Genomic DNA, 19,098 nt, shown 5'->3' with positions numbered 1-19,098 from the left:
CTATAAATTTTCTAAAAATGTACTGATTTTGTTCAGAGCTGGTTCCAGACGAAGAATAGGTATCGAATAGTCTTTTAAAACAGATGTGGCATATGAAATGTTAGCATTGCATAGAAAAGTCATTCTACGCCACGATCAAACATGGTGTCTCATCACAATACATCATGGCCTGTATTCTAAAGGTCACTAACAGATAAAGAGACTGAAATGAGGAGTATTTCAGGGGATTTCAAATCACTTAATTTGTCTGTGAGCGAGTGAAATGGTGCTTTGACTGTTTTTATTTTTTATTTTTTTTATTCAGTGGTTATTATAATGCAGATTATAGGAGGTCAGGTTTGAAGCGTTGCCATGCAGAGGGGAGTGAGTAATTTCACGTCTCCTCTGGTTTAGCTCACCTGCTTGTCTCCGCTCTGCTGAAGTTAAATAGATTGTGAATCACATTACCAGTGATTTAACCAGAAATGCAGAGCGGTGTGCACTCACTGTGTGGACTGCATCCATTTCTCCATCCACTTCCAGAGAGAGAGCGAGAGAGAGGCAAGAACCAAGAATGCAAGCACAGCACAAAGCAATGCTTAAAGGAATTAAACTGGAAGCAGATACTGGATCGAGTAACAACAAATATGAATAAATGCAGAGCGAGATGAGAAGAGTGACTATGGTGGGAGTCAGAGAGGGGACACAGAGATGTCAGCATGAGGGCCACACCCCTACGGATTGGCCATCTGCTCAACAAGAGAGAGAAAAATAGAGATGGATTGAGCTTTTGGTTGCAGTTAAATGTGGTTATTTCAAAATAAAAATAAAATCATATCTTGTAACATTTAACAGGGTCACTTCCCTCATTTCTCAAGCCGCGTCACTCAGTATCCTTGTGAGTTTGTCTGTATTAAAAATGATAGTAATAATATTTGTAATGTCCATTTGCTGTTCTATTCTTCTGTTTAAGATCTTGTACACATGTGCACATTCAGAAACAAAGACAGTGAAAGAAGACTTTTTTAATTTTTATTTTTTGAAATTTTGATAAAAGCTAAACACTGCCCTCTTTTGACGATTAGGAGGTTTTTGTTGTTGTTGTTGTTTTACATGCTGTCAACAGGCATGCGATATAAATACAAATTTACCTTTCAAAAAAGATAAGACTTGTAGCATATACTTGTATATATATATATGTAGCAAGTTATCAGTTTTATCAGTATGCACATTTCATGGGAATCAAACCTATAACTTTGGTGTTGCTAGTATTGTGCTCCAGCAGTTAAGCTAAACAGAGATGGAGATTGAATACTTGAATGCGAATTGGAGTTAGCATACTTCCATACAGAATGGCAGAAGTGAGTAGTAGCTGCTTTTTAGAGCTAATAATTTAACACATCTAGCCCAAAAAGGAGAAGTTAGCATGGGTGGGGGCAGGAAACGTCTTGCGTTTATCAGACCCTACAAATATAAATAACACCTTCTGCCATCAAGCTATTTATAAATGTCTCTCAAGTACTGCAAAGGTTGGTGTCACCCCAGATGTGAGGTTCTACTGAGTCTAAACTAGCAACATAAAGACAGTTTCTATTTTTGCAGTGTGTCGATCTATTAATCAATTCCTTCAGAGAAAGATTGAACATTCCAGTAGGAGCCCTCACCTCTCCATGGAGACAGACGTGTGCTCATGGGGTCAGAGAGGAGAATGGAGATGAGCCGAGTGGAGTGGTCTTCTCAGTGTCACATGAAAGTTGTGGTCAGTCTAAACTGCCCCACCTACACCCTGCATTAAAGCATAGAAACAGATTTATATTTGGCACAATACAAAAGAGGAGCTTCATCTACGCATGACAGCCTCTTATTCAGGTGATGTACATTCACATACATTTATGTATTTTGCAGGCATTTTTATTTTAAGCGACAGTGGTTTCAATGGAGACTGGAGTAAGTTTACCTTTCACCTTTACTCCACTGAATATTTATATAGTGGTTATTATTGGGGCATGTTTTCACAATGTAACCTGCCATTAAGCAGCCTATTATAAGCTTCTGAACAGCAGTTACACAATTATGAAACAAAATGAAAAAAGTCATGTGCAGTTAATGTACAAAATAGCAAACTATTGTCTTGGCTAAATAAAATTGTTATCAGTAAATAGTTATAAACTTATAAAAAGCTACAAAAAGATCCTTTTTTGAGAACAGATTTCAATGTTTCTCCTAAAATCTACCTTCATTATATATATATATATATATATATATATATATATATATATACTGTACATTCATTACATGGTTCATTTATGGTTTATGTATTATTTATTTATTTATTGTTATTTATTTAGTTTGGTTTATTAATTAATTTGCATATTTAATTGTTTAGTTCATTTATATTCTTAAAAAAGAAATTCTGTTTCAAATAAATTCTGTTCTTTTGAACTGTCTATTCATCAAAGAATACAAAACATTACGGGTATCACAGTTTTGATAAAAAATATTGGGCAACAAAACTGTTTTCAACAATGATAATAAGAAATGTTTATTAAGCAGCAAATCAGCATATTAGTATGATTTCTGAAGAATCATGTGACACTGAAGAGTAATGGCTACTGAAAATTTTGCCTTCACAGAAATAAATTACATTTTTAAATATATTAAAATGGAAAACAGTTATTTCACATCACTGTTTAACTGTATTTTGATACAAGAAATTGTGAGCATAAGAGACTTATTTTAAAATTTTACAAAAATTAAAAAAATAAAAATCTAACCAACCCCAACCTTTCAATTATATACTCATGTCTGAATATAGCCAGTGTGACTTCACAAGTTTACATATACTTATAATCAGGTGAAACGCTGAAATAAATTTAATTTTATTGTGGTCACTTGTTTACCCAAGAGCTTGTAGCAAAAGTATGATGATATTGGAATCAATTTTAGCTTGGAGAACAGAAGAATAGAACATGTAGAGTAATGAAGCAATTACATTGAATTCCATTACATGTTCCCTGCATTCCATCCCACATTAATTTAGTGGATCCTTAAGTGATGATAAAGTATAGAAAGGCCTGGGCCTGCTATTTATCTCTTCTGCTCTTTTCGCTGAGCAGTTGACTGTCTGTGTGTGTGTTTGGCCTAGCTGGACCAGAGCCAGCCATATAGAGCAGGAAAGCCCCAGGGAGCTTCCTTAAACACAGTCTGTACATTGACCTGGTGGCTAGTGGCTATTAATTACACCTCGAGTGATGAGTTCTGACTGAGCATGCCCTGTGCCAGCCTGAGTGTGGGCTGGTGAGGTCACCACAAAGACACAGAACTGATTACACATGATATAAGGTGGCTTTCAGCCAGTGTAGCTATAACCATTCAACCCAGTCTCACGGCAGTTTTTTCTCCATCTTGCTCTTCTCTCTATTGCACTCCCTCTCTTTCTAAAGACACAGATGAGGTAATACTGCCATGTAACTTACCCGCCACTGCATTTCCTTTCAGCAAGGATGTTACCATATTCAGATACAAAAAGGCAACCCGGAGTTGTCATTGTTATAACTCCACGTTTAACTCAAAGTAAAGGAACTGTTCACACTTGTAGGCTAATTTAGAACATATGAATTAACCCTCTGGTGTTGTTCGGTCATTTTAGACTGGAGGAAAAAAGTTAGGAAATTGTGAATATTGCTACTTCATCGGAATGGTACAAAACTCTGTGACTTTTATGGCAGTCGCTATGTGAAAAAAAAAAATCGTGGAGATCGTTTGAAAAAGCTAAATGGTCATTAAAAAAATAGCCACACTTAATGTTGTTCGCTGTCAAAAATGACTGCCATAGGAAATGAAATGGAAATAGGCAACAATAAGAAAATACTAATGTTTTAGTGTGTACAATCTATGAATCAGCCACAATGCAGAAAAAAAGTGCACAACAACGAAGGGGTGGCAAAACTTTTACTACGGAGAATAGCCTATATAAATAGATATCTGCTTCAGTGGTCTAAGATTGTTTGGCTCTGTCTGTCAGGTACATACAGATCTTTTAGTTTTAGTAGCACTTTCGTTTTGAGGGTGACTACACTTGTCCCTCATTATGGCATCAGCACATAATTTTTATCCATTGATAATTGCTCTCTCTCTCTCTCTCTCTCTCATTATTTCTCTCTTGCCAGTATTCTGGCCTCTTTAGCAGTTTCCTCTTCCTGACCATCTGCTGCATGCGGGGTACTCACCTCATGTCCTCAGTGGCAAAGGGAACGGGTCCGAGCAATTGCCATGGAAACAAAACACCATCGTCAGCAATAAAGTTATTCTAGAACAACTCACTCACATACGGATAATGTGAGTGATCGTATCACAGTAAGAGAGAAGCCTCAGCTGGATTTAACATAGTTTCATGGAGTGTGACTCCAGAGAATATGCTCTTCCTTGCTGAGAGGGAAAAGAGGAAATGTCATTAGACAGAGACTCAAGAACAAAAAATGCCAATAGGAGAAAGGAGACATGATTTGAAAGAGAGAAACGACATGTCTGACTCATTTTGTTCTCACTTTGCCACAAAACATTGCACACCAAGAGCTTTATTGCATATATATAACTAGGAAATTACCTAAAACCTTCTGTCTAAGAACATTATAGACACATTACCAAGATATTGTGCCAGTAAGACACTGTTTTTTAAAGAAATCTCTTGTGCTCACCAAGGCTGCATTTATTTGATAAAAAATACTGTAAAAATCTTAGTATTGTGAAATATTATTGAAATGTAAAATATTTATTTGTATGATGACAAAGCTGAATTATCAGCTGTCTTTACTCGAGTCTTACGTGTCCCATACTCCTTCAGAAATCATTCTAATATACTGATTTGGTTCTCAAGTAACAATTCTTATTTTATCAGTGTTGACAGCAGTTGTACCGGTTAATAATCCATGATTTTTCAAGATTATTTGATGAATAGAAAGTAAAAAAAAGAACACAATTTCTTTGAAAAAAGTACAACGTAAAAGTCTTATTTTCATTTCATTTTTATTTCTTTACTTTTTGATGAAATACAATGCAGTTTTTGCTAATTAAAAATATTAATTTCTTAAAAAAAACAAAAAACGTAATGATCCCATTTAAATGGTTGTGTATATATGTAGAGTATTCATATAGGCTACTTATTAAATCAATCAATTTTATATCTTATAAGTCAGTTGCTTGGAAACCATTTAGATGCGCATTTAGATCAGATAACTTGCCTCTTTGTGTCATAGAGCATGACGGTTTGTAAACAGCATTGCAAATGCACTACATATACACTGATTAGGTTACATTATATAATTCATTAGGATTAATTTAGGATGAAATAGTGATTTAAATTATATTACATAGTCATAAATATAAGTATGGTACATGCAGTCCAAAAACTTCTAGTCTATTTACATAGGCTAATGAAAAGTACAGTTGTGAAGTTTTGATCTGGCTGATCTGGATCTGGCTGTGCTTCTGAAATAACAACCAACAAGAAAGTTTGAGCAAAACTGATATTATTCTCGTGTATAAGCAGTGGCACACTATGGAGACATCTGTCTGATGTGGCTAAAGGCACAAAATCATGCAATCATTATATGTTCCTCCCTTGCACAAAATCTTACCCCTACACCAATATTACTGATACAGATGTGTGTTCTCTTTCAGGTGCGAGCTTGTGGTTCCCACTGAAGAAAACGAAGCAGGATGTCGTTGTAGATGCCATCTGCCAGATATATTAGTCAGAAGTGTTAATGATATAACATCTCAGTCAGGTATCAAAGCTACTTCTCAGTCTTTTCTCATACACCGCTGATTGTAAAGTAAAACATTAATTTCAGGATACATAAATAATCACCTTTCTGACAAAACAAGGTCTGTTGTGAGAACGGTTTAACAGTTCTCAACCATACTGTGCAGAAAAAAAAAAAAATCAGGTTCTGACCAGTTTTATCAGAGCAATCTTAAGAAGCAAGAAGCACATCTTTTGCTGATAAAAGTGATAAACTTCATACTCAAACCCTCAAAACTCAGTTTTCAGTGTACTATAATATGCAGCTGTAGTATTTCAGTCTCCAGCACATGCACACTGTAAAAAGCAAGAATATTTTAGGAGATATTTCTATCTAATCTGTATAGTGTATACTATATGTGTATACAGTGTATACTAGCTAAATTGATGCTTTTAGGACCTTTACTGTACATTAAGCCAAGCATGACCAGCTGAGTGACCAACACATAATAGCATGCATTTATAGACAGTACTGGAGAATAATTATATAACAGGCGGTCAGGATACAGCAGCGGAATTCCATTTACTTCTGCATTCTGACCTGTCTGAGGTCACGTTCTGTGTTCTGTCAGGATGCATAACTTACAGTAATTATTGACAGACAAGGAAGGATATTTGTCAGAAAGGGAGTTAGGAAAGGAGCTAAACCAGATATACCACAGCTCAGATCCACCTGGATATAACTAACAGTAATTTCAGAGGGGTCACATTTTTCATTTTTTTTATATTTCTCTTTTTTCAGATTTTTCAATCTTTTCTGTCTATCTCTCTACAATTTTACCATTTGTTAAAAACTAAACTTGCTTAAAATATTTAAAAAACACATGGTATCTTTTTTTTTTTTTTTTTGACATGTCAATGCTTATTGAGGTGTTGGCCTGATTCCTGCAGGTGCATTAAAGGTTTGCGTGGAGGAACTCCACCCAACTACCATAAGCACATATGCTCTGACTCTGAGCACATTACGTCCTGAACTGGACCATATTATCAAAGCCTTAACATCCATGAACTTGAGCAGGAACCAGCTTTATCAAATTGCAAGTGCTAGAAATATAGAATATGCTAAACTTTTTTGGGGTGTTGCAAAATGCTTAAATAGAGACTAGCATTCTTATATGGAGTTTTAGAGAGCGAGAGAAACCACACACTTCCAGCAAGCTGATCTCAGGGTTTCCTGTCGCATGCTTTGCCACTCTAGCAGAAGTGCAGAACTTGTGTGTTCCTTCTCTCTATGTGCAGACATTACTCAAACAAACACAAGCATGTAGACTGGGTTATTTAACACTTTACCAGAAAAAATGACACAGGAACTTGCATATTAGGCTACCTATAGATGTTTTAAAATGTTATCAAAATAATAGCTTTGGGGGTATTCCATTTACATTCAATTATATGTTTTAAAAAATGTTTTCAAAGCATTTTGGTCACCATAAAATTTACATTTTCTTCAAGATAATCTTATATTTAGACATCAAAAATATATTACAAAACGTAATGTTTTGTTTAAAACATATTTTAGTCATTTAGCTATAGCTTACGACCATCTTATAAGGTGGTAGGCTACCAAAACACAATTTGGGTTGTGCAAAACGAACTTAGTAGTTCAATACTGACAATAATTTGTATTTTTATTTTTAAATATCAACCCCATTGAAAGTCGCTGAATGTTTTGCACAGTGATAGATACAGAGTTATCACATTGCCCTTTTTCAAGGGGCGGAGACAATGTTCCTCTAGTTCTGAGCGCATAGTGTGCCAAGCAGAGCATGCAGGGAGCGGACTAGCTCTTAAGTAGCTCTAGATTTGAGACGGTGACTTCTGCTGCAGGTGCTTTGTCTCTTCTTTGTTGCCGGACAGTGAAACAGCAAGACTACGGTAAAGTCATTTGGTTTGCCTCTAGTTTTATTAACGATCAAACTAGATGTGTGAAGTTTAACAGTTGCAACCCACTGCGAGAGCGCTGACACACTGATGCTCGTTTCAACCTTTCACTTCTGGTCTTGAAACTTTTATGCGTTTGTTTCTCTTGATACTAAACTGTTGATTTAAAGACATGTGAAAGACTGTTGATTTAGAGACGTGTTGAAATGGGTAAAAATAGTTTCGTAGACAATAAGTGTGCGTACGTAGACTACTGTATGAAATTAACATTAAATATTAATGCTGGTCAGGAGAGCGAGTGAAGTGCAGACAATGTCCAACACTGGAAGTATTGGAAAGTCCAGTACCTGTTGAAAATCAAATATAGCTATGATGTAAAATACAATGTTTGGTCGTTACGTGATCCCCATACTTCCAAGTATGTTGTTTTATAGTTTTGCTATTATTGTAGCAGTAATATTAGCTACAGTTATGTGGAAAACAATAATATTAAAGAATTAAAGAAGTGGGTGGACATACACACGCACACACACACACACACACACACACACACGTGCATACATAGTCAAAACAAAATATATTCAGACACCTTCAACATTTCTCTCATTATATCTCAGTTTATTGGCTAGTTTAGAAAATGGTAGGCCTTATGAAATATCACCAAAAATCAGAGTTAAACTGTGTCAGAACAAATTAATCTTGATAATGTCAGATAACTTTGATAGAAAGGTATGTATGGATTACAATCAACCCAAAATTATTCAGCTGTTAAATTTAAGTACACAATTAGATAATACCAATTTAGGTCAACCAATTACCAAGCAATGATTAATTTTGTTCAGTCCGTGGTGTAAAAAGGTTGCATTAGCAATTAAAGAAAGAAAAACACTTAAGCAAAACATGGACAAGTAATTGATCTAAAATTTTACTGGTAGTCCACTGTATGAATAATTTTAGGGTATAATATGTCACAGTTCACTTTATTTTGCTACCTGTCCTGCACCCACTAGTAAAAAGAAAAAAATTATATCTGGTGTCTGAATAATTTTTTGTTTGACTGTATATACATACATATATACACAAACAAACACTCACACACACACACACACAAGGGAACGTGGAACTCATGGAATATATAGCCTACAACAGAAGCCCTTTTCCACTGCAGTTTCTGATTTCCTTATTTCTTACTATATAAAGTTATGTTAATATCAAATCTTAAATTACATTCAAACTTGTGCATATTGTTTTATTTTGTTTTACTTGTACATACTCCGTGTCCAGTTGTAAATCAGCGCAGTCCTCCCCAAAGCATATATTAGTTATAAAACACTGGTACTCGGCATAAAAGCACATAAAACAAAGAGATCATGTATTGAGGGAATGAGACTAAAGCTCAGTGTTTATTCATAAAACAACTTCCCCTGTCACAGCAGTCAAATCAGCTTTCAGTCTTTAAATGGCTCTTTTGTCTTTCTTCCTTGTAATCACTGTATTGATCTAGTCATGTTTGCATGATCCCCGAGGCCTGTGTTCCAAGTTTAAGGGAAAACAGGAGATCAGTTTCAACAGGTAATGGTAAAATGCAGCTTTTATTTGCATTTAGGTGCATTCATTTCTCCACATGGTTTTAGTTTTGTTATCTTGATATATATATATATATATATATATTACAGATTATTACAGATATTGTTTGACAGAGTATGATAGGGAGTGCAGATCTGTGAAGGGCGGATGAACTGTGATAGGTTCAACAGTACTGACAGTGTTAAGGATTATTTAACCATTTTTAAATCTGAATGATGATATCAGCAAAGTCAAAACTGCATATTTGAATTTCACTATTCATTTCAATGAATTTTAGAATTGCTTTAGTATCTGGTTCATACCTCTTTTGCTTTAATGACAGCAGCATGAATTAAACCAGATGATCTTGTTCTCCAACATGATTTGAGAACAATCCACAGAGAATGGAAAACTTCTGACCATCACATGATCAATCGCACAAATCTACTTTTTTGATGAATAACCTAGAAATAGTGTAGAGTCTTGAATATGTCATACTCATTTTACTTTATAATGTTTTTGTTTTTGTTAGATTTTGAATATCTTATTTCCAACGTGGACTTTTGGACTCAGTATAAAAAAAAGTTTTTGTTGGACTTTTTGATAAACCTTGAAATATTAATTCACTTTAGTTAAAGTATCTGGATCTAATTTGGTCTAATGGATCTAATTTGGTCTCTTTCTCTTTCATAGTTAAATTAAGTCGGTTTAATCCACAACACCAAAACAGAACAGCTCTCCTCTTCACAAACTTCACTAATTGTGTATCATTAAAAAGAGTGCAGACAGTGTTTCTGTAACACTTACAGTCAGGGAATAAATTATATTTCCAATTATCATATGTGGCTCAATTTGCACTTCATTTCATGTGAAGTTGTTGCTTTTTGAACATCATTGGGTCTCCTCCTCAGTTTAGGCAAAGATAACTGAGCACTGTGGAACTGACAGAGTACATTAACATGACTGACAGATCAGCTCTCACATCTAATCGCTGCTCATCTGAGAAAGGGTTTTTCACAAGGCCAGAGGGGAGAGTGAGGGATCAGACGACTTCAAATCCATGTCTCAGAATGTGGCTCAGTGTAATCTAGAGGTGACAAATTGAAATAGATGACATCGAAATCTGTCGGAGTAGGACACTGCAAACTAGCACACGGACGGGCAAACACAGCATGTACAATATAAGGTCAAAAATATTGCATGATTTTTCATAAAAGTTTTGTTTCGCTTTTATTTTTAATGTTTCTTCATGGAATTTGACATGCTGAATTTGAAAGTCATATTACTTTTTGTATATCATTAACAGTTCTCATGAAAATAAATATATATATTTATATATAGCTGATCTGTTATGCATAAAAAGTACATGGTACATGCATAATACTTTAGCTAATAACAGTTGAACATAAACAGTTACCAAAAGCGAGTCTGTCAAAAACTTCAGAAGTTTGATGATTTTTGACTTTTATGGCTCGCCCCACAATGTACTGGAATGTTCCAGAAAGCACTAGAATATTACAGAAACCTCTAGAATGTTCCCATCCTTGCAAAAGCAAAATATCTTGAAAAAACATGCAAAAATAGTACAAATTAGTAGTTTAAAAAAAATAAAAATCATAGGTAATCTAATCCAAGAGGCATGATTAGATGCACATGCATTTCGTTGAAAGAATGGACAGTATTTTATGAAGAAAGCATACATCAGCTCGTTTATTGTTGGTACAGTCGCCGAGGCTAAAACAGCTTTGTCAACTATGAGACTATATTGCAAACACTGATGCAGCACACTTTGAAATCATTTAAAGCTATTGAGAGAATAAAGTTCTCAATGCCCGTATTTACAGGAAAGAAAAATGGAGATGCCGCACAATTCCAGCTGCAGATCATTATCATTATCATGTCTATAAGAAAAAAATATATATTATGAAGAATCAAATTGTCCATGGTCTTGTGTGATAAAGAGCCTGAGCCTGATGTACTGAATGAAAACATTTAGCCAAAAAATTCAGTTAAAGAAAGAGATAAACGTATCAGTACAACAACGCCTGTTGATTTCACGTGTGAAAGGGTGTTTCTTAAATGTGCAGAAGTGAAAATAGACTGTTTAATTTGAAGTGTCAAAGAGGAGTGGAAAATTATATCGTAAAATAAAATGCAATGAACTACTGCACTCTTAGAAGGGACAAAAGGTACTAAATAAGAAAAAGGTACTAAACAAAAAAGTCATATTTTATTTTTGCTTACAAAACTTGGCAAAAAAAAAAAGTGTGATATGTCCCCTTGCAATTTTGGAAAAAATGTCCCCTGCGGTCCATGTAGGAATAATATGTATTGTAGTGATGTGTTTTGAGTCAGACATACCATAGGATTTTTTTAAATTTTAAGATCTTCGTAATGTGATCCATAAGAAAGTTTAAGGTGTATATAATTGTTTATGTCTTACAGTCTTGCTTATGGTTGGGTTCCATGTAAGACTCATTTTTATTACTCCATGTAATTTGTCCTTGTAATATTTTGGTACCTTATAATTGTGTTGCTCTGTTCTTAACAAGTGATCCCCTTTGTTAAATAAGATGCATTTTTCAATATATTTTGTGAAACTTAAGGGGATAGTTCACCAAAAATAGCAGTTTAGTAAACCATTTAAAAGAAAAGTCAGACTATTCACACACTGTTCTTCAATCAGTGAAAATTAATAATGACCGGGGTTGTCGAGTTTCAAAAATGAGTCCATAAAAGTACCAGAACAAGAGTCCATATTACTTGTGATTATTAGTGAATTATGGTTTTAATTTTGGCCCCACAAAGAAAGTGTATGACTTAGATAGAAGACTTGATTAACCTGTGTTCAGCTAAGGGTTAAAAGTTGATACAGGGTTAAAGGTTTGTGTTTACTTCTGCAAAGTTCCTCTTATAGGGAGCCAACGCCACATGTCATGTTTACCCATGTGTTTTCTCTTGTACGGTCACCATCTCAAATGGAGGATGGGCAAGCACATGCATCATACTGTAGTAATTAAATATAATTTAATCTGCATTTCCTCCTCTGCAGTTTGTGCAGCTTTCCTTCCTCCTGATCGTGCTGGAAATGATCCTGATTACCAGCATCCCTTCCTTTACTCTTCACTCTGAAAGGCCCAATTCAGAGGAGAACAGAGAGGACATTTAAACTTCTCAACCAATCCGGTTAAAATGAGCATCAACCAACTTGTTTAAAAACATTGTCTTAAAGAATAACTCCCATGCACCCACTGCAAAAATAACGGGGGAGTTTTGTGTTTATGATGGAAAGGCTTAAAGGGTTCGTTCTCTGAAAGAAAAGCTTAAAAAGCCTAAAGAATCTGTAAATGATGACTCGTGTGTCTGTTTTCCACTCAAAAGGTATGGTCTGACTTTAGAAGACCTGGAATATACAATAGAGCACATTCATGTAGGCTACATATATGGTCTTTCATTCATTTTAGTTTGTTCACCTGTCTCTGTCTTTTCTTTAGGTGGAACTGTGATGGCCTCTTGAATCCAGTTAAACAAGTGTCTCAACATCCTCAGATCACAGGCATTGTATTATAGTAAGTTGTGACCTCTTCATTCACAATTATAGGTTAATACAGTCATTTATTTCTTTACTTTTTTTTATTAAAACCTTTTTTTTTCCTTTTTTTTTTTTGTGAGTGGTCAAAACTTGAAACATGAAAAGTACCAAGTGGCCCTTTTTGAACCAACTTGCTCCACTTTAATAAAAGCACTTTTGCATTGCACACAATTGCACACAACACAAATACAGTTTGACCTCTCTGGTCTTGCATAAGCCTGAGGTTAACACGTTTACTCTACATTTTCTTTATTTTATCACCCTGGTTTCTCCAACCTGTAATCTTTCTGTGTCTCCTCCCATTTATGGCAGCTTGTAGACTCTCTCCTTCATTCAACCTCTCAGTATTTCACCATGGAGGCCAGAGGAAAGTATGACTTTAATGGCAAAGCAGAAGATGAGCTCAGCTTCCGGAAAGGAGACATTCTAAAGGTGCGTGATAGAGTTCTCTAATGCACAAACACTTACATTGATTGGAGAGTTGCGAAGCCCTTGAGTAAAGGGTTACAAAGACCACTCAGAGCACGATTTGCATTGAACACCACATGAAAAGCGTTACAGATGCTAGCAAAAAAATGCAACAGTGTACAGAGGAAACGATAAAAACAAGTATTTGTAAGACAAGTTCAGGTATATTTCTTAGAAACATCGCAGAAAGAAAAACATGACTTGCTGAACATAGGTTTATACAATTGTTGGGAATTCAAGATGTCATAATGTTTGAGAGGTTTATAAACACAAATGTAGGTGCAAAGTTGGACCTATCAAGTCAGTGGGGTGAAAGTTGCGCTATATATACTATGGATAGTTATTTAAAAAAATAAAACAGTTGCAACTTTTTCAATAATTAAAAAAATAATAATAATAAAATCATGCTTGCATACAATAAAATATTAGATTTATAAGATAAGAAGTCCTAAATCCTATTTATGAGTTAAAGTCAAAATTACAACAAAAAAGTCCTAATTATGACAAAAGTCATTTTTAATGAATTATGCCTTTTTATTTCATAATTTCAGCTTTTTAAGTCATAACTGACTTTTTATCTAATCATTTTGACTTATAATTTAAACTTTATGTCATATTTATGTTTTTTGTCATAATTTAGACCTTTTGTCAAAATTGTTTTTATGTCATAATTTAATTTTTTATGTTACAATTATGACTTTTTAATCTCATAATTATGATTTACCATTTTTAGGGCTAAAGAAATGGGGTTATATTCATTTTAACAAATATTATTCTAAACAGATCCTGGGATCTCAAGACGAGTGGTTCAAGGCAGAGCTTCATGGTCATGAGGGCTACATACCTAAAAACTATGTTGACACGCAGACGCCGAGGTGATATTATATTTGTTTGCTATTTACCACATGCAAAAAACCTGTGAGCATGTACACTCTTAAAAATAAAGGTTCTTTATTAGCATCAATGGTTCTTTGAAGAACCATAAACATCCATGGAACCTTTCAAATGCAGAAAAGGTTCTTTATAGTCAAAAAATGTTCCTTAGATTTTTAAAATGTTCTACAAAATGCTTCTTTTAGGAACTGTTCACTGAAAGGTTCTTTTGGGAACCAAAAATTCTTCTATGATATCACTGCAAAAACACCCCTTTGGAACCTTTATTTTAAAGAGTGTAGTAGTTCCCTTCCAGGAACTCGAGCTGCGTCTTTGACGCTGAAGGCGTTCCCGTAGCGTCATCGACGCAGCGTCTCGTTCCCTTCAGGGAACCAGGGTTACGCACGTAACCTGAGACGTTCCCTTCCAGGAACTCGAGCTGCGTCGATGGCGCTACGGGAATGCCTTCAGCGTCATCGACGCAGCTCGAGTTCCTTTAAGGGAACCAGGGTTACGCACGTAACCTGAGACGTTAATATCGTGAGTTAGTGTAAAATAGATAAAGAGAGAGCGAGTAAAAGACCTAAATTAACACTAAAGTGTATTTGGATTCCAAATATTCTACAGCTGGTTCAAAGAGAATGCAGGTCGTGGGTCGGCTGAGGAGATGCTCATGTCCCGGGAGGTGGGTGCTTTCATGATCCGTGGGAGCCAGAGTTCCCCTGGAGACTTCTCCATCTCAGTCAGGTAACAAAAATGAGGAGAGAATAGAATTACTGGATTTATATTAGAATTGCAGCTTTTGATTTTGCCTGTGTGTTTGCTTAAAGGCATAGTTTGCCCAAAATTGAAAATTCTGTATTTGTTGATCCACCATCACGTCCTTCCAACCCTGTATGAATTAGTTTTGTGCAACATTTTTCATTTTTTTAATGGAAGTCAGTGGTAACCAAAAACCCCCAAATTCTTCAAAATATCTTCTTTTGTGTTCTGCAGAAGAAAAAATAAATAAAAGGGAGACATTCTAAAGAATGAGATAAGGTTACAGTCCTGTTAGCCTAGTATTAGTATTTCAGATGGCGCATGAAGGTCACCCTTAAAATGCTGTGCATCTGTAATGTCACAAATTGTCATGTCAGTCTTTTTTAAGCCATGAGACTGAAAGATCCTCATTGACTAGAGCCTCACACCTGAGCCATCTCGGCCCACACACACTGAATCTGGCCTATGGAAACACTCCATCAATAATGCATCAATAACATCCATCTTATTACAGCGGTCAGACAGTCCATTTGTTTCAGCCATCCTCTCATAAATCACCTGTACAGTAGGTCCAAACTGAATGCAAAGAGAGAGAGAGAGAGAGAGAGAGAGAGAGAGAGAGAGAGAGAGAGAGAGAGAGAGAGAGAGAGAGAGAGTGAGCGAGGGTTCCCTCTAGTGTAGAAAGTGGGTTAGTAAGTAAGTAAGTAAGTAAATTTTATTTATATAGCACATTTAAACATAGCAAAGCTATCCAATGGATTGGGTTGTGCAGCTTTTGTTAAAGGCAGTTTATTAAAAATTTCTGGACATTAATACATCCTGAGGGCTGGTAATCAAGCTTGAATAAGTTAGAAGCTTCTGCTAAATGACTGCATAGCTTTTTATAAGTGAGATTATTTTTATATATCAGTCTGTCGCATGACACTAAAATAAGTGTGAACAGTTAGGTTTCATTTTCTCACATTCATTTATTTATATCTCTTATGTCTGCTCACAGACACGAGTATGATGTACAGCATTTTAAAGTTATGAAGGATAAATCGTGCCAGTACTACCTGTGGACGGAGAAGTTTACCTCTCTAAACAAGCTTGTGGAGTTCTACAAGACCACCTCCATATCCAAGCAGAGGGAGATCTTCCTTAGGGACGGAAGTGGGAATGAGCCACGAGCACCTCCACCTGTAAATAATCTCTAGATTTAAATCAATAAATACAGTTTGCTGTTAAACTTCTAGGTTACTGTTTATACCTAATCTCCACGAAAGCACACTTAATCATTAAACTTTCCTTTTACTGTCTTTGAACTCATTTTTCTGCTGATTTCTCTTGTTTTTCAAGAGACACAGTTGATGTTAGAAAATCAAAAAGTAAGACACTGTGATGGAGATTTTAATTTCAAATTTAAGATTTTAGCAATGCACTATGAGCCGATTCTGTCAAACATGGTTTTTAAATGTGGAAGAAGCTGAGAGTGTGTGTACAGGAGATAATATTAATAAAGTCAATAAATCGTCCTCATTTTCAGTTAAGGAGTCAACCAGAAGTTCGGCCTTCCCCAGGTGGTGGTTATGGCGGTCCCCCAACCTCATCACAGCACCGCAACACGACAGATCAAACACACAACCAGAAGGTACAAGCATGTCAGCAGTCAAATTGAAACCCATCTGTGCACGCATTTAAAACTGAAAAACCTTGTTGAATTATTGAAAAGCTTTCATTTATATTGAAGTACATTAGCCGCTGTTCCAATCAACCAACCAACTGTGCCAACAGTCTTGCAAAAACTGATTATTAAGACACATGAAAGCTAATTATTTTAAATTTAAAATATGCATTGCATTTAATTGTGTGTGTATATATATATATATATATATTGTTTAACAAGAAAAATAAACTTATTGATAAATAAAACTGTGCTCTTTTCTCAGGGTAAGAGAGGAAGTCTTGAGGAGAAAGCTAACACTGTGGGACACCAAGGGAGGAACAGCCCAGCCCCTCGACGAACCTCTGAAACTTTGCCTGCTCCGGTACGACACAGAAATTCTCATGGGCTGTAAAGAGTGTTTTCACACTAGACTTTATTTAAGTCTTGTGTGAATTTCTTTTTTTTTAAAGGTGATGTGTGTAATATTTTGCGATGTTAAAAATACTTTACTATCCTATCTTATAGTGTGTTCAAGTCACGTTGGAAAGAACATATTTGATCACACATGAGCACCATCACAAAGTCGTAATTACGAATGAGAAACTGAATTTTTTTAAAGTCCCATGTTTCTGAGTTGGGGGCGTGTCAGTGAGAAAACATGTTAAATGCAATAGACGCAGCCAAAAATTATAGATACGCAGCATCTGTAATGACTGTAAATTTGTTGAAATTAATTACGTTTTTAATTGATTTATTTTTGTAATTTACAATAAATCTATGTTGCATCTAAAATACGATTGTATATATATATATAAATACAATTACAATAGAATATATAACAATTCAGTTTATAGTAACTTCATTAATTTAATAAAAACAGAAAAAAGCAAAAACACACTGATGCACAATCTTTATTCATTATTTTGTAGTTGTAGAGTTAAAAAAAAAAAATCTTGCTCTGACCAAAGTGACTTGAATGCACCTGACATCATAATTATGACTTACCAACTCATAAATATGAGCGTCCAAAGAGGACTTGAATTAACCAACCAATGGCATGAGTTTGGGGGCAGGACTATCTGTTTGTCCAGCCAATTTAATGTAAGAGGTGTTCAAGAAACTTTTTTTTTTTTTTTTTTGCAATTCTCTTTTAAAATGCACAGAAATTACACACTGCACCTTTAAATAGCTATACACAGTTATTTATTTACCAATATTTATTAGTAGTTTATTCAAATACATTAGTAAAATGCAGATTTTACTTTCATATCCTCAGTTTTAAAAAAATATTTAGGAACCAGCCATTTAGGAACATTAAGGAACAAAGTTCAAAAGGATATAAGTACGTTTTATTATACTGATGCTTCATTGGGTGTGTGTGTGTTTTAGAGGTCAACCATACAGGTGAGAGCAATGTATGACTTCACAGCAGAGGAAGATGACGAGTTGGGCTTCAGTTTCGGTGAAATCATTGAAGTACTGGACTGTTCTGATGCATCATGGTGGAAAGGTCGATTGCGCGGCAGGACTGGTCTTTTCCCTGCCAATTACACAGAACAGATGTGAAATCTTCTGATTGCTCAGAGGTGTGGAATCACTATACTAAGAGTCAGATCCATCAATCGCTTACCAAAAGCCTGTCAATAATATATGGACTGGTCGATTATTTTCAATTTATTTTTATAAAATTGGCTTCAGAACTGTTGAGAAAAAAGTGAGAAAAAGACTCATGAAACTCTTTGTTGCTTCTCTTTTTCATATACATAATCTTTTTTATACATCATTTTTATGGTACGAAGAAAGAACTATACCATTTCTCTTATGTGTCAAATTCTCCTAATGACTAGACATTTCCCTTGTATGAATTACTAAATTATACAGTACATAGCCCTTACAGTGACCCCTCAGTTCATGTTTATATTTTAAGATCTTCAGTAGGACACACTAACACAAGATACAGTGTTACAGTAAGCTAAGTCTTTGTTACTGTACCAGTATTTGTATTAAAAGAGACTTTTTAACAAAAGTGATTTGTCAAAATAGGCACAGGCAGAAGAGGTATGAATATTGTTTTGTTATACAAGATGGAAAATATGGATGGCAAATATGATAATAACAGTGGAATTGAATAAATATTTCTGCTTTCAAATATAAGTCACGTGATATTTTCAAAGGGATAGTTCAACCTAGTTCTGTCATCATTTAATCACAGTCATGTTGTTTCAAACCTTTTGACTTCTATTTTCCGTGTTCCACGGAGGAAATTACGTTACAGGTAAACGATAACAGAATATTACGAAAATTAACCATTGTTTTATTGTAGTAAAAGTGTAGTAACCATGGTTTTCTGGCGCATTGATTAACATTTGTTTTACTACAAATACCAAAAACTTTTTATTTATTTTATTAGCCTATTGTTATTATTGATTGTTTAAAAAAAAAAAAAATTATTGGTGGTAGTTGTATTCTTGCATTTACTTTTTTGATAAAAAAAAAGTTGGCGTCAGTCAAGGAAACTACCGGGATGGT

General features: G+C 35.0%; 1 protein-coding gene across 2 annotated transcripts; it reads left to right on the top strand.

Moving 5' to 3' along the window:
• The first annotated feature begins 1,499 nt into the window (after positions 1-1,499).
• LOC306865743 (GRB2-related adaptor protein 2-like) lies at positions 1,500-19,002 on the top strand. Of its 2 annotated transcripts, XM_079410508.1 has the most exons (10): positions 1,500-1,848; positions 5,659-5,765; positions 12,724-12,798; positions 13,134-13,253; positions 14,073-14,164; positions 14,790-14,909; positions 15,922-16,105; positions 16,450-16,554; positions 16,853-16,951; positions 17,959-19,002. In XM_079410508.1, exons 4-10 carry the CDS (start codon positions 13,176-13,178, stop codon positions 18,133-18,135), a joined length of 855 nt encoding a protein of 284 aa, XP_079266634.1. In that variant the 5' UTR covers positions 1,500-1,848; positions 5,659-5,765; positions 12,724-12,798; positions 13,134-13,175; the 3' UTR covers positions 18,136-19,002. The 2 variants fall into 2 exon arrangements, with proteins under 2 accessions (XP_079266634.1, XP_079266633.1); XM_079410507.1 differs by lacking the exons at positions 1,500-1,848; positions 5,659-5,765 and adding an exon at positions 7,518-7,657.
• Positions 19,003-19,098: the final 96 nt, after the last annotated feature.

This window comes from Barbus barbus (genome assembly GCF_936440315.1).
Source record: "Barbus barbus genome assembly, chromosome: 4".
Classification (NCBI taxonomy): domain Eukaryota; kingdom Metazoa; phylum Chordata; class Actinopteri; order Cypriniformes; family Cyprinidae; genus Barbus; species Barbus barbus.
This window is presented reverse-complemented; position numbering and strand designations above follow the sequence as displayed.

Bases quoted from the DNA above. Each gene is read 5' to 3' on its own strand.
- LOC306865743 (XM_079410508.1), top strand. From the start codon at position 13,176: ATGGAGGCCAGAGGAAAGTATGACTTTAATGGCAAAGCAGAAGATGAG. The intron at 16,106-16,449 runs GTAAATAATCTC...CCTCATTTTCAG, and splicing joins AGCCACGAGCACCTCCACCT to TTAAGGAGTCAACCAGAAGT. The intron at 16,952-17,958 runs GTACGACACAGA...TGTGTGTTTTAG, and splicing joins CTGAAACTTTGCCTGCTCCG to AGGTCAACCATACAGGTGAG.